Here is a 16,646-nt window from a genome sequence, read left to right as displayed (position 1 = left end):
TAGACAGTGGCATGTGTTGGAGGCTACAGATTGCAAATCCCCTTGTTTTTCGGCTGTTTGAATACAACTTGTGTGTGCGTGCGTGAGGGAGAGAGAAAGAAAGAGAGAAGGAGAGAGCGAGGCTCTCATCTGGATTTTGAGATGTCACTGTGGTGTACTTTGCTGCCCTCCATCACTCTTGATCTTTTTTTCTCTTTGGCAGAAATCATCCCAGCGCTGCTTCTCGTTTTGCCGGGTGAAGATGAACTGGAGTGTGTGTGTGCCGCTGACTCTCCTGGTGCTGACACTGGCAGTGTCGATGGGGCAGGCCTGTCCCAGGAGCTGCAACTGCTACCAGACCAACGAAGTCCACTGTACGTTTCGTTCCCTGCTCACCATACCTTCTGGCTTGCCTCCACACACGCGCCGTATAAATTTAGGGTAAGGGAATGCATTTAATACACAAACGATGTATGCATGCTTAAGATAAAGGGCTTATTATTTACCTTGCAAACACAGTCTCAGAGTGTGGATCCAGGTGTCAAGCTGAAGTTAATTAATGAGCTAATATGGAAATAATAGTGTTTGTTGACTTACTGACGTCTCAGGTTGATGATTCTGTTTCTGTGCCCCGTAGGTTCAACAGCATCAACAGCATCCATAACAGTTCTCTGGCTGGGCTAAAGAAGGTGGAGCTTCTGATGCTCCACAGCAATGACCTCCACCATCTCCCAGATGCAGCGTTCAGAGATATGAAATCATTACAGGTAAACAGAAAGAAGAGCAACACCAACGTGTGTTGAACCAATATCATGGTATAATCCTGAAATGAGAGGAATTTCTATTCAAACGCAACCTAGTGGATGATGACAGCCAACATTTTGAGGCAGTCGAGATGATTCTTCTTGTTGTTGTACAGTTCTACTTTATGGAGCTGGACTTATCAGCAACCAGCATTGAAAGTGTCCTGGAACGTCCTGTGCCAAACCAAACTATTGATGCTGGATTCTAAAATATGTGACTATTAATGGGGAAAATAAATCATTGTCTCCTCACATATTTAACCTTTGACTCCATGGAGATGAAGGTTTTTGCAGTGTGCAGTTGAGAAAATCAAATTAGGCCACAGTGTCCAAAGAATGTACTGTATTCCCTCTCCACACAGATGCGTGGGTGCCACACAGATGCTGCTGCACTATTTCAAACGTGCTTTGTTAGAGAAGGCTCAGCTCTTAAACTTGCTATGTGTGTGGTACTTATAGTTAACAGTCTACATACTGTAGCTCTCTAACTAAGAGAGATGAGTGTAATTAAACTATTTGACGGAACCAATTTAGCCCCATGCGTAATGCTGGGATTATCAAGATATATAGCATTTATCAAAATTGTTCAATTAAGAGAGGTCCCTATGATAAATATGCCTAAATCTTGTTGATAAAAATTGATTAATAAAGGGATTCATTTTACATTTCATCGGGGAAAACAGTATGCAAATTAATACAACATCTTATATGATTTTGTTCACATTATTAAGCACATTTTTCTAATGTCTGCACAACTAATGCATCATTTATGTGCAGTCATTCTTTTCCCTGCTCAGTGAGAGGATACTTACTGGACATTTTTGCAGCATCCTAAGGACAGAGTTCGCAGTCTGTGGGGAAGCGATATTACTCAACAAGCAATTGTTCCCTTCATCTCACAGGCAGATACTGATATATTTGCCATTGAGTGATAATATAATCCATATTTCCATATGCTGACATCTTCACGTTTTAGATCCGTTAGCAGCTGGAACTCTGCCAAAGTCTGCCTAAGTCGCCTTCCTGCAGATCAGATTTATCATAAGCCTCACAGAAACACAATTCCACAACATGGTTTTCGTGGTGTGCCTTCTTACAATGCCGTGGGCTCGCTACACATGACTAGAATATGGATCCCCTTGAGTATTCTGCTGAGGATAAAGGGTTAAATTCCATCTTTGAAAAGTTGAAGACACCCAGTGCTTGAACATCAATTACATGTGAAGTTAAGTGGCTTCTCCATAGACTTCTCCATATTTTTCAAAAATGTACACAGACTGCATTCAGTCATGTTTGCTGGCAAAGAGTTTTTCACCCATTCATCCTCATTCCTATTCCCCTCACATCATTTGTCATGAATTAAATAACTTTACAAGCATATGGCATCCAGTGACACACTCATGATCGTCGTGAAGATGTGGCTTCTTCATCAGCTTTGATGCCTATTATTTGATTACTCCTCTAATCCTTTATTGCTTCCGCTCACTCCATTTCCTCCCCCTCCCCCACAGATACTAAAGCTGAGTTATAACAAGCTGAGAGAGATCGCTTCATCTCTGACCTTCTCCGGCCTGACCTCGCTGCTCCGTCTGTATTTGGATCACAACCTCCTCCAGCACATCCACCCCCGGGCACTGCTCCAGCTGACTAGCCTCAGGCTGCTGCGTCTGCAAGGGAACAGGCTGCATCAGCTGCACCCTCACACTCTGTGCACACTGTCCCTTCTGAATACATATTACTTCTCTACCCTCAGGTGAGCTTTAACACCTAAAGCACATGATGTAATAATCATTGTTATAATATTTTTAAACACTCCTCAAAGAAAACTAATTGCCTGATGAAAATGGTGACACTTATATTGCTGGTTATTGGTATTTGGACAAATACACCTCGAACACTAAAGCTACAGTTTTGTCTCTTGACCTTTTTTTGATCTACTTGTAGAACTACTGCAGAGGAATACCATTGGTCTGAACATGAAAAGGATGATGTAAATGATAAGAAATGATAAATTAAATGTTTACCCCTAACCTGTAACCTCTCACTGCCCACTCCCATTCTTTCATCCGTTCCTCTACGACTTTAATTCAACCTCGGTGTTCCCCCTCCCCCTTGTCACCTCAATCTTTTCTTTGCGCTGTTTTCCCCTCCTGTAGACACCTAGACCTGTCCAACAACAGCATAACCACTCTGCCCAGAGAGACTTTAGCGACAGCACCTCTGTTGGAGACTCTTGCGCTGCAGGCTAATCCGTGGAGTTGTGACTGTAGGATGACCTGGTTTCTCACTTGGAGTCTTTCTCATCCAGGTGAACATTTTTTATTTTTATTTGTTCACGTTGTTTTGTCTCCCATATGCACAAACCTTTTATGGTGGTCATTGATTGTGCCTCTGAACCAAAATAATTCAGTCAAACAAGATGCAGAAATGTGGTGGGTAATGCAGCATGTAGGTTGCTTGAATGACTGAAGGAGAATAAATAGATTAGGAGATGAGGTAATAAGGAACATTGGGGAATAGAAGACTAATTTGTTGATAATTCCAGTCAATAAGGAGCTAAATACTGTAATTTACCATGGCAGATCCCACCAGATGATACAATGAGATGAAGATACTTTATAACACATCTGGTTTTGTTATCTTGATACCTCTGACATCTCTACACCTGCTTTTCATCACACACTCTTGTCTGTCTTCCTTCATTTTCTGTATCTCTTCCAGTGTGTCTTATTGAGATGTAAAAGAGGGCTGGACCATGAAATGCGTCTCATCAATATGCCAGACTTAACTTGCCATGGCTAATCTATGATGACAGCATTGATGTGTGCAGATAAATCAAATATAGGCTAATGATTGCTGTGTAATAGTGAAGTGATGCATTTTTCTGATTTATGAGTAGATAAAGTAACCATACCGAATAAGTAAAAGATATAGAGGGTAATAGATGCCTAAGATGAGCTGGCATGACTAATATATGACACCACTAATATGTGCAGATAGCTTAAATGTGCAATAATATGTTTGTATAGTTGCTATGCTGTTATACACAGTTGAAATGCCAGAGATGGTGAGGATTATGACATAAGTTTCTCTGCTTCTCTCTTTCAATTAGGCTTATTGAAATGCCCCAGCGGCCCTCAGTGTCCAATCTGTGCCTCGCCCGATTCCCTTCAAGGTCAGGGCTTGCTTGACCAGACTGACCTATCGTGCACCTCGCCTGTTATCCCCTCCCCAGGAAGAGACACATCTTTGGAGACAGAACTGAGTGAAATCCAATCAAGTGAATCCGTTAGAGAGCCTTTAGGCACTGCCTCTCTGGGTCTGTCTGACCAGCAGGGAAACAGTGTCAATCTGGGATGCAACATCACTCACTCTTCTGATTTCCAGGATATTGCTCCCCCTCCAGATCTCTCTCTTTCCTCCTCGTCTCCTCTCCCCCTTGCTCTGTCACTCTCCCTGGAGTGCCCTGTGGAGAAACAGAGCTATGAAAATCTTTGGAAGATTCTTGCTTACTACAGTGAGACTGCGGTTCGCCTAGAGAGGGAGATCATGCTGAGTAAGGCCCCGGCATTGGCCTACCGCTACAGGCAGGCAGAAGAGACAGATGGATATTATCACACTGGAGTCAAAGCTTCTGTTAAAGCCAAACCACAGTGGCTGCTACAGCCAGCCATTAGCATTCAGCTAAACAGAGCGCAGTCTAACGGACACAAAGTCCAACTTATATACTCAACAAGAGTCACTGCTCATCCGGACCCTGCTTCTCTTACCTCAACGTCAGCCCCTCCCTCTCAGCCATGGGTGCTTATTTCAACTAATCATACCACCACGGCACTGGCGGTACTAGCAGGCAGTAAGGTGGAGCTATCATGCCCCCTTTTAAGTTCTGGTAACCCCAAAGTACAGTGGGCTCTCCCAGATGGTTCCATGCTGATCTCCCCCTCCATCAGCCTAGATGGTAGGCTCCAGGCTTCAACCTCTGGATTACTTCTACACAAAATACAGCTCTCAGATGCAGGGATTTACCACTGCATAGCCAGGGCAGGCAGCGATGTAGATGTTCTCCCCCTGCGCCTGGCAGTGGAGGAGTCCTCTGTACCGCTTTTAGGTGAGCAAGTCGGACCTCCTGTCACCGGAAACATTGGGGAGCCCATCAGTCTGTCCTGCAAGGCATCTGGTTCACCAGCATCTCATATGAGTTGGGTGTTACCAGGTGGAAACATAGTAAGGCGGGGATTCGCTGTATCAGGTGGGCTCACGATACAATCAAATGGAAGTCTGTCTCTGTCTGACCCGTCTCAGAGGGATGCTGGCCATTACCGCTGCATTGCTGTCAACCAGTATGGTAGTGATTCTCTGTCCATGCAGCTGGAGATAAACTCACGACACCTCCCTCCACTTAGGACTTCATTTCCCACAGGGCCACAGTCAGCCGCTGGCAGGTCAACCAAGATACGAGCTCCATTACTGGTGGAGGAAGGATCAGGGGATGGAAAGGAAGAAGAAGAGAGCACTCTTTTTGGCAATAGGAAGCGTCCAAGACCTCTCCAACCTCCCCCAAACAGACGTTATCCCACCGGAAAACCTAGAAGACCTGGACTAAGGAGAGAAGACCCCCTGAGAAGAGGAGGAGGGCCTTTATCATCCAATGACCAGAAAAGAAACCGCTTCGAGAACAGACATAGAGTTACCACAAACAAACAAAGGATAGACCCTCAGAAATGGGCTGACCTCCTGGCTAAGATACGACAAAAGACTGTTCACACTAACAGCAGCCAGCCCATCGAAGCAGGAAATCCCACAGCTAAACCACAGGGAGGAGGCAAAGATGGAGACATAGGAAAACATGACGGACATCATGATACAGTAAGAGGTAGTGCTGGGGGAGCAGGGGTGGAAGCAGAAACTGAAGGGTCATCTGTTGATGACACTGATCTACAAGAGGAAAGCTTACAGCACAATCGTTCCTTTCAAACAGAAATACTAACACGCACAGAGACAAATACAGACACTGAAACAGAGACAGAGATAAATAAAGAGACAGAGGCATTAACAGACACACAGACAGAGAGTGAGAACGAAACAGAGACAGAGAAAGCATCTCCACAGAAAGAGAAAGTGAGAAACCCGGAGACACAGAAAGAACCAGTCACATCTAAGCCAAACTCAGGAACAAATGAAATTGTCCTAGAACCAGGTGAAGGAGGTGAGCCAGAAGCAAACACCAACCCATCTAGGACCAGGCCTCAAAGCCCCCGGCAGGGACTCTTCCCTAATTTGGTACCAAACTCTCGGCCTCAAAGCCCTTGGTATTCTCGCAGGAGAATCGGACAGCAAAGACGAATCATCAACAGGCTCAGGGGACGCCCTTTGACCCCACGCAGACCTTTCCCTGACGCTACGAACCCAGGGTCACAACCTGCAACACCTGACACGGCCGCGGATGAAATTAATTTGTTGTTGCTGGCGGCAACAACCACATCTCCGGCTATTTCGTTGACACGGAGTGACCATATTTCGACTGCTCCAAATGATGTGGCACTGCATCTTCCGTCTCCCCCTGTTTCTAACACTCATGGTAACTCCACTTCAGAATCTGCCTCCCCCTCATTGACTCCATCTTCCGCCGCTCCAACCTCATTATCTACCTCTCACAGAAAGATACATATAGACATGGTGACTCACTCAGCCAACATCTCAGACACTGCAGGGTCCACTCTTTTCAACACACCGACAACAGAACCCACTCAGTCGGACACTGCAATCGCACAGACACATGAGCCACACACACGAACCAGGACACCGACACATGGCATACAGAGTCACACAAAAACACACACAGCCTTAGGCAAACATGTTGATAGACCCCAAAGCAAACACAGTGAAGAGCTGTGGATGAATTTGTCGGGTGTACCATATGAATCCCACTCCTCCACCTCTCTCCTTCCCACTTCTTCCTCCATTATTTCCTCTACAGTCCCCAGCGCAACAACTACTGCAAAAATCACAACAACCCCTATTACTCAAAAGAACCCTCATGCTGCTACTTCTGATGGAAGCGCTGCAAGTACATCTACTACTACAGCTGGTGAACACACATTTCTCACAACAACTACGAGTACTCCTATGACTATAAGTCCCATCATGCATACTACAACTGCCATTATTATCCCATCAACCAGCACTACCAGAAGTACTACAGCTACTCCTACTCCTACGTCTACTACTTCTACCACAACTCCTTTTCTTACATCTACCAGTCCCACTTCCACTACTACTTCCTCAACTAGACCTTCTCATCAAATCTCATTCAAAGTTATTCCCACAACTCGTAACCCCACTACCAGTAGTACTACCACTACCACTACTACTAAAACTACTTCTCCTACGAGTAGTACTAGATCCGCCATCTCAGCCAAAAGTTCTCCAACTACTGCAAATGCAGTTGTACCCAGAACATCACCTACTACGACAACAACAAAAATAATGAAATCAACCAGTAGCACAGCATCATCCAGAGAGAGGCCGAGCGTTGCACATGTTGATCCCAGAATCAGGCCTTTTTCTGGGAGTCCAAACCAAAGTCGACCCTCTACTGAGTGGAAGAACCCTGCGGCCAATTCTATTCCTGATTCACACAGCAGCAGGCCACACTGGCTCCCCTCACCTTCGCTCCCTGTCGCCCCTGTGGTGAGTTCAAATCAATTTATATTGCACTCTATTGCTATTTTGTTGATTATTTTACCCAAAGTGGATCTTAAAACAAGCACATAGATTTTAACAAGAGTAAGAGCCAAGTTAGGGTGACAATTCATTCTTTATTTGTTCATTTAATTGCTAATTTCTGCAATGTTTCCCCATTTGTCTGCTCCTTTCTTTCAGTCGTTCATTCAATTAGTCACTGCTTTAAGTGCACTCTTAAATGTAGTTTGCAGTTCATAAACCTTACACAAAGATATTTTCTTTCTGGTCAGCGAAGTGGAACTCAAATGAACATTTATTTTCTTAGTGAGTGCTGGTCCAGAAAAAATAACACACACGTACGCCTGCGCGCGCGCACACACACACGCACACACAAACACACACACACACACACACACACAGGACTATGCAAGCCCTTGAGCAAAACAGAAATGCACAATAGATCTGAAAATAGTCTAATCTTCATCCACATGACCTGCTATTAAAGCGAAGGGATGTTTATGACAATTCTTCAATTTCACGGGTTTCCCCTGCCAGATCTAAAGAAGAGATGAAAAACAGAAACCCTAATCCCATGGATTCAAGATAATCAATTGTGAAATAATTCCCAGAGCTCTTTCTGCCAGCCTCAACAAACCAACAGACCAAACCTCTAGGTCCATCCCCAATAACTCTAAATCTGGGACTACAGCATTGATGTATTATATTTGAGAACCTGAACAATGCTTAAAATGTTTACTGTTCAAAAAAATAAATAAAAGTAATTACACTGAAGAGTTTACATATTCATGTCACTCTCTGTTTAATCTATTGATTACATTGTGGCAATATCTTCTCTTCTTACTGTTTTTTATTTTGTTTCCGTTGCTGTTAAAAATAGATTAATAACTTCTAGTATCCATTACTATGCCACTATAATCTCTTTACTAAATCGTTGTCATAGGCCCCAGTAGTGAGATCCAGACCGAGGATTGCAGACCCACACATCAGGACAGTGTCGTTCCCAGCAGAGAGCACTGCCAGGCTGGCTTGTGAAGCTCAAGGAGAGCCGAAGCCCTCCATCACATGGACTAAGGTCGCCACAGGTACACACAGTGCAGCGTGATTGTTTTCAGCACACACACATGTGCACTTATTCGAAACAAAACACCATTAAATTCATGAATGTATAAATCAGGGTTGAGTTTTCTCTTCACTTGTATTTACGTTAAATGTCTACATGGAGGCCTATCAAATCTGCTTCATGGACTGAAGTAAAATCTCAGCCAAGTTTTCCAGTTTACTCAGTAAACCTGCTCTCTGAAACTTCAGGCCTATGTTTTCAACTGTGCTGGGAAACATATAAATGTTTAGTTATAGATGTGAATATACAATTCATTTATACTGTGAAAAAGTACAGACTGTACCTTTAAAAACAGAATAAGTAAAGGTTTGTCTTTACATCCTGAGGTCATAGATGTGAAAGGAAAATCACCCTCAGCTTTAGTATGTACTATAACTAAATGAATATGAACACATTTTACACTGATGAAATAACCCATTAACACCCAGCATTACGCATTGGCTTGCACACAATAGGCTTTTCTCCCACTTGCCATGTGGGAAAGGCATATTGCAAGGAAGTAATGGAACATTTTGTGCACTGCATCACCGGGTTTACTACATGCTGTGCCAGTCAGCATGTCCCCGATCCTCCTTTCCTCTGTCTCTGTCTCTGACTCATTCTCTAACTTTCTTTCCCACTCTGTCTCCTCACTGCTGCTCTCTCTTGCTTGTCTGTCTGTCTCTCTCTCTCTCTCTCTCTCTCTCTCTCTCTCTCTCTCTCTCTCTCTCTCTCTCTCTCTCTCTCTCTCTCTCTCTCTCAGGAGCGGTGATATCAATCCACTCCAGGGCTCAGCGTTTTGAGGTCTTGCCAAATGGCACCCTTGTTATCCAGAATATTCAGCTGCAGGACAGGGGCACATATATCTGCAGTGCACACAACTTTATTGGTCGTGACAGGTGATGCTATTGATACCAGAATATTAATGCAACATATACCATTTAGTTATAATTACCAGGGGAAGAGCTATTTTACGCACTAATTACATAGGCCTAAGGCAAACTGCAAATTACAGAGTATTATGAATGTATTATGAATGCAAGCAGACCTGTCATAAATCATATGCAAATGTCTCTATATGACATTGTTTGAAATGCCAAAGCCAATTACCGTGCCTTGAATATTATGTTTTTCAAGGCAATGTTTGAAGGATTCCTGTTCGAATTGTGTATGCATGCCTTTGGGTGTTTCCTAAATGTGTCATATGACATTCATGGTTTGTTTCTTATATTTACGTGTATTTTGAAATGTGTGCATGTGTTCATATATTACCCTTTCACGATAGATTGCTAACCACCCTGGAAGTGTGGACCCGCCCCCCTCGGATGCAGCTGGCCAGTTACAGAGAAGCTACCATTCATCAGGGTGGAGAGGTGCGCTTGGAGTGCCAGGCGGATGGCGTTCCCAGCCCCCTGCTCTCTTGGGTTCTTCCTGATCGTTCTGTCTTGACCTCCACTGCTCCCTCCAGTCGCATCACTATGGACAAAAATGGAACCCTCCACATCTCAGTAACTTTACCTAGTGACAGAGGAGTGTATCGCTGCGTGGCCTCGAACTCAGCAGGTGCTGCCAGTGCCTCTGCTCGTGTACACGTGTCCTCGTTGCCCCCAGTGATACAGCAACCCAGAGAGGAACATCTGCTCTTGTTTCCAGGGAGGCCTGTTTATGCTCACTGCTCGGCCCGAGGTGCCCCGCCACCAACTCTGCGCTGGCGAATCCCAGATGGGACTCTAGTTCGCCCATCCCAGTTTCTTCATGGCAACCTTTTTGTCTTGCCCAATGGGACACTGCATATTCGAGGCGTTGGGCCAAAGGACTCAGGGAATTACGAGTGCACAGCAAGTAATGCTGTTGGGGCCGATAAGAGAACAGTGAGGGTAGAAATTGAAGGGGGAGCAGAAGGAGAAAGCAGACACATTGGAGCAAGAAGTAAAGGGGAAAAAGCAGTTGCTACTGAAAATAAATCTCCTTCAACTTCCCTTCAGAAAGACAGAATTTTGTCCATGCCCAGCCACCCATCAAATCCATTCAACTCCACTAGACTCTCCCATCCATCGCCTTTTGAAAGAGCCAGGCCGCTCACCCCCAGTTCTTCTGGCTCATCTTCTTACCCTCACCAACCCAATTCCTCTAACTCATCTCCTAAAATCAATAAAACAGAGACTGCCTCCCCCACATACTTGACCAACGTCAACAAAACAAAACTCTCCTCTCTCTCCCCACCCTCCACTGTGCCTGCAAATAACACCAAAGTGTCGCCCGGCATTGTAAACAACACAATAATTACTTCCTCTTCCTCCTCTGACAAAATCAGAGCCTCCGCTGCTTTGCATCCCTCGCCTGTCTCCCCCTTCAGTAAGGCCCAAATTGTCTCCACATCACCCTCCATTACTGCTGTCCACTATGGGGTTTTTTTGCAACTCCACTGCTCTGTAACTGGCAACCCATCCCCCATTATCGTTTGGAGGACCCCCAACAGGAAACTGGTGGACATCCACTTCAGGTACCGGGGACGTGGGTTTGTGTGAGAAAAAGAGAGATCACTTAAATTCAGTTGGTTGTACAATTATATATTGTGGTAATCATGTCTCATGTCTCAAGTGTATACTTGTGATTTGTGAGTGTGTTTGTCCAAATTTGAATTTCAGTTTTGACCGACGTCTGAAGGTGAACACTAATGGCACCCTGTCAGTGCAGAGAGTAACAGAGAAGGATGCCGGAGACTACCTCTGTGTCGCGCGGAACAAGGTCTCAGATGATTATCGTCTCCTGCGTGTCTCTGTGGTTACCAAGCCTGCCAAGATCGAGCCTAAGCGGCCACTCACTCATGTGGTGTCATTGGGCAAGCCACTGAAGGTGAGCTATAAAAAAAGTGAAACTGCCAGCTCCCAATAATTATGTTTATTCAATAAAGAAAAACAGCAAATATTAACAGCACTCATATATCACACAATTCTTTTGGAAACGTGTACCAAATAATGCCTAAAACTTTAAAGCAAGTTGAACTTTTCAATCCTTATTTTTTGTGTAGACAGTGATGTGTGTTGGGTGTCTTCTATCGCTGGGCGTGGTGCCAAACATTTCTACAGCTTCAAGCAGTCTTTTTTCTTTCTTTTTTTAATCAAAAAGTACTTCATATTTTTTCGACTCAAAAATAACAACCTGTCAGGTGTTATGAATCATCAACAGTGGCCTTGAGGGGATACTTCTTCACATTTAACGGTTAATGAAGACTATGTCAAGTGGGGTGAAAGAGGACACATTTGTGTTGCTTAGCAGTGTTTTCTACTGTAAGTATTCTTTTTTTTTACAGCCTTAAAACAGTGTACAGTATGTGTCACTCCTCCTTACAAAGAGAAGATAATATTTATCAACAGCTAAATAAAAGCCACAAAAACATCTCAATGATAGCACCAATAATTATCCCGTTCCTTGCAGGTGGACTGCCAGGCATCAGGACTACCTGACCCAGCAGTCCGGTGGAGCCTACCGGATGGAACCATGGTGAACAGCGTGTTGCAGGGGGAAGACAGAGGCGGGCGGGCACAGAGGTTAACTGTGTTTGACAATGGGACGTTGCTGGTTCCAGCAGTGGGTATGGGAGAAGAGGGAGACTACACGTGTTATGCTGAGAATCAAGGAGGTCAAGACACCATGAAGGTAAGAAAAACAGTTTGCCCTGTTGAAAAATATTCATTTATTTTATGAATGAAGGTTTTTATTTATACTTTAAAATCAAATCAAAATGTTGTGACATTACTCTATAGTTGAATAATGCTTGATGTACTTGATTCACTATACATGGGATAAATAAAAGTACAAATGAATTCTGTAATTAATTCCTTCATACAAATTCAATCTTTTAAGGTCAAAGTAAAGATCATGATGGCATCTCCACCAAACTTCTCTGATGACAGAAGGCGCCACGTCATCAAAGTACGTCAGGGGGCAACCGCCAAAATTCGCTGCCAGGCCTCAGGAGTTCCTGTCCCGACGGTGACATGGTTTTCCCCAACAGGCCGTGTCATCCCACGGAGTTTGAGATCTGGATTGTATACTGAGCGGGTTGTGGCCATTTCAGATGGAACTCTGGAGGTTCGTCTTGCTCAAAAGATAGACGCGGGAAACTATACATGTCGAGCAAGCAGCCCAGCCGGGGAGAACAGCATGGTGGTGGGCTTGGATGTGGAGGCTCCGAACCATGGACTGAGTGGCCCGGTCGGAGGAAGAGGTTGGAGTACCAGCAATGGGCCTGGCAGTGGTCCTTACAGTAGATCAAGGGACAGCATTAACAATGCAGGGATAAACCAGTATGGATTTACCAATGCAGACACAAGCAAGCTTGGCAGCAAAAACAGCAGCAACAATGGCTATACTGATCATAATGGCAGAATAAGAAGCATTGTTCCAAACACTAGCACTAGCATAGCAACCGGCGGCTTTAATCCGGCTTTTAGGAGTGATAGTCGAGTTGGATTAAACAGGCCAGACAGTGGAATCACAACACAACTTGGAAGCAGTGTTATCAGTGTTGGGGTGAGTGTGGCTAGGAATATAGACATTAAACCAGATAACATTGGAATAAATCAAAATGGACCCAGTGTCATGAGTAATAGTAATAGTGTGGGTAATAGTCACAGCACAGTTAGAGGAGATAGTGTAGAAAGGACTTATAACAATGAAGTCATTGTAGGAAAGGCTGTTGATGACGCTAACACCAGTAGAAACAATGGCAGGATAAGTGGTACTTCTACAAATGTTGGAGTTTTTAGCAGCAGCGTGTCTAATAATGGAGCTGGTAGTGGCACACTCAGAGCAAATGTGTTCAGTAGGAGTAGCAGCAGTAGTAGTACCAGCATAGCTGCTGGTAATACAGGTTCTAAAAACTCTACTAACGCAGTTGTGGGTGTGGTAACGACAGTGAAGCGGCGAGTGGTGAAAGGCCAAACTGTTCTTTTGCCATGCCCCTCCCAAGGCTCCCCTCCCCCTCGTCTGGCCTGGCTTCTGCCTGGTAACGGTGTGTTGCCAGCTCCTTACTATGGCAGCCGATACGTTGTGCACCGAAACGGCTCCTTGGAGCTGCGAGGAGTGCGGGCGAGTGATCGAGGGACCTTTGTATGCGTGGTGAGAGGTGAGAGAGAACAGACGCGGATACAGGTGGAGCTGGAGGTCTCTGAGCCACAGAACGAGGCCAGATCTCCGCACAGGGGAGCGGCTGTGGAAAGGCCTGCGCAGGAAAGTCGTTTAATAGAGGCTCCTCGCTCAGGGGCCTCATTGCATTCAGCTCAATCCTTAAACTCAAAGCGAGTGTTGCCTGAGACGCTTCATCCAAGAATCCCAGTTACTCAAGCGCCTCTACACAGAGCCCAGTTTTTACCTGCTGTACCCCGTCCAGTTGGCCCTCCACCCCGCTCAGCTCGCCCTGTCTCAGAGCCAGCAGTGAGCACCAGAACAGCTCCCTTGGTGAGCATCATTAACGGAGAGACCCTTCGCCTGTCTTGCTCCGCTTCTCACACCCAGGGCGCCCTCTCGTGGACCCTGCCCAGTGGCAAGGTACTGTCTCTGGGTGAGAGTGGTGACTCTGACAGATACCTAGTCCAAGAGGATGGAACGCTAACAGTGCAACAGGCCTCTGTGTTCGACCGTGGCAGCTACACCTGCAGATCCACCAGTGTCGACTCCTCCTCAGTTTCAGTCGTCACGGTTGCCGTCATCGTCATCGCCTACCCCCCACGCATCACAGCGGGCCCCTCCCCTGTGACCTACACATGGCCCGGGGTTGCTGTGGAGCTGCCGTGCCAGACGATAGCAACACCTCGGGCAGCGATCACGTGGGAAACACCAGACCTGACACAGCTGAGGGTGATGGGCCAGGCTCGAATCTATGGCAACCGCTACCTGAGTCCTCAGGGTTCCTTGGTGATACAAAACCCGACAAGTAGGGATACAGGATTTTACAGATGCACCGCCAGAAATGTAATCGGTGTAGACACCCAGGCGACCTATCTGCATGTTATATAACAGGATGAAGCACACGCACACACGGACATGCAGCACGACGACAGAGACACCACCAGTCTTCTGAACTGGTGAATGAACTCTTCTGCTGTTAACACTGTATGTGTTCCACATGCCCAAAGGAACTGCAAGGCTCCGTGCAGGAGATACTGTTGAATCTCAGAAAAGACACTACGGTACTTATAAATTGGTATATGTCTTATGTACGTATTTTTAATGTATGACTTTGTTTTCAATACTGTATTGTTTTTATATCAAGAACGCAGCGTCACACATGTATGTCTGCATAAACAAATAATGTGTGTTTGAGGACGGTTTGTTTCATGTAGCTGGAGGTACACTTGTACTTGTTGTGCTTTGTTTATATAAACGTAGGTATTGCTGAACCAAAGAACAAACATGTTGGTAATGCTGAAAGACAAACATGCTTTACTTTGTCAGGTTGCTTTATTTCATTACTTTACACATTCATCCACTAACACTGAACTACAGCATGTCGTACAGTATTCTATTGACTTGGTCACATAATATAATCCTGTTTAATCTTGGTCGGCCAAATATTACATTCTTTTAAATGTTGCAAATTGGGACTTCATTCACCAAAATACAACTTGGATTTAAAATTGCAGCTCGATATTTACCGTAACTATTGCAACTCTTTTTGAGTTAAAAACTAAGTAAATGATAAACTACATTGTAAAAAAAGTGGGAGTTTGTTGTAGTGCAAAAACAGTAACATATATTGGCAGCCTTATTTGCATTATACTGCCTACACATGAAGCACAACAGACATGAAGATGGAGGGCTCCAGCATTACAAACCACCCAAACACCGACTACTCCGGGACTTTTTGAACCCAACTCATCTCGTGACTTATATGTGGGTTTCAAACTGACAAATATTGTTCTTCAAAAATCAAGTGTATCTCACATTCAGCCACAGTAATGCTGTGAGAATGTGAAAATGTAAGAATGTACAAAGCATTCATGTTTACACAACAGTCAGTTCTTTGAAGATTGATCTTTGTGATTATTTAGATATTAAATATTGTATAAATGTATGTGTGGAGCCTGCCCAAAGTGTGTGCACAAAGCCAGCAGCTCATAGTTAGCATGTTTCCTCTCCTCTTTGAAGTTTTCATTTTGTCCTTAAATTATTTGTCTTGTAAAGACTCCATTGTAAGACGCCAGTGTTTTGTCACAAAGGGATTCTCCCTTTGTGACAAAACACTTTTGACATTTTTTGATGTCTGTTATGATAAATTCGTGCTGTATTTTGAACGGCTTCATTTTATGAATAAAAATGGTTCAAATAACTGAAAGTGTTGTGTCAACAGCTGAAGCACAGTTTTGTTCAGAAACACGGACAGAGCGTGTGCTTGTGTGAGTGTGGGTCGAGAAAAGAAAACACCTCTTCTGAGTGCAACAGCTCGGAAGGAAAACTTTTCCTTGAGTTTATTATAAGAACAGAAACTCCTTATCCCCGGCTCAGCTGTCCAACCAGGAAACGGGGTCTTAACTGTAGATGAGACACATGTTGATGACATCATATTGCTCTCCCTGGGAAATGCAATAAAACTCACAGCAGCCGGCAGAGCGACTCCGAGCACCACCCTGCGCTCACACCTTCCACCTGCTCTTTATGGCGTGTATTCTGATTCCACTAAATACCAATACTGACTGAGTTCTGAGTCTGCAGTCCTGTTGATTGACACTATTTGACACATAGAAGCAGTTCACAGCTGGTAAAAGTGGAAACAGTCTTAAAGTTACAGTATGCATAGTGGGACGTCTCTGCTGACAGCTCGTTCAGTGACAAATCCTTGGTGCGTTGGCATTTAACAGCCTTTTGTGATGATTTGGATTGACAGTTCCACGCTGATATTTAGCTTGGCGTCCATCGGTGGACACTTTGTATCATTTATTGTAAGCTGCATAGAGTTTATTGCTGGGAAGTTGCTCACAGATCAAAGGCGGTACTCATCAAAATGATTGCAATGCACCACCCATTCATTTAGGCAGTTTAGTTTGGTTTGAGTATAT

General features: G+C 44.6%; 1 protein-coding gene across 1 annotated transcript; it reads left to right on the top strand.

Moving 5' to 3' along the window:
• Positions 1 to 241: 241 nt before the first annotated feature.
• LOC306782992 (matrix-remodeling-associated protein 5-like) lies at positions 242 to 15,882 on the top strand (the record flags this gene model as incomplete). The annotated part of the gene is made up of 11 exons (XM_079276515.1): positions 242 to 420; positions 617 to 746; positions 2,294 to 2,535; positions 2,939 to 3,090; positions 3,895 to 7,472; positions 8,428 to 8,569; positions 9,350 to 9,485; positions 9,872 to 11,089; positions 11,235 to 11,442; positions 12,025 to 12,246; positions 12,454 to 15,882. 11 exons carry the CDS (start codon positions 242 to 244, stop codon positions 14,605 to 14,607), a joined length of 8,361 nt encoding a protein of 2,786 aa, XP_079132641.1. The 3' UTR covers positions 14,608 to 15,882.
• Between the last annotated feature and the right edge of the window lie 764 nt (positions 15,883 to 16,646).

The sequence above is a fragment of the Melanostigma gelatinosum genome (assembly GCF_949748355.1).
Source record: "Melanostigma gelatinosum genome assembly, chromosome: 10".
Lineage (NCBI taxonomy): Eukaryota > Metazoa > Chordata > Actinopteri > Perciformes > Zoarcidae > Melanostigma > Melanostigma gelatinosum.
Note: the sequence above shows the minus strand (reverse complement) of the source record. Positions and strands in the feature narration are given on the sequence as shown.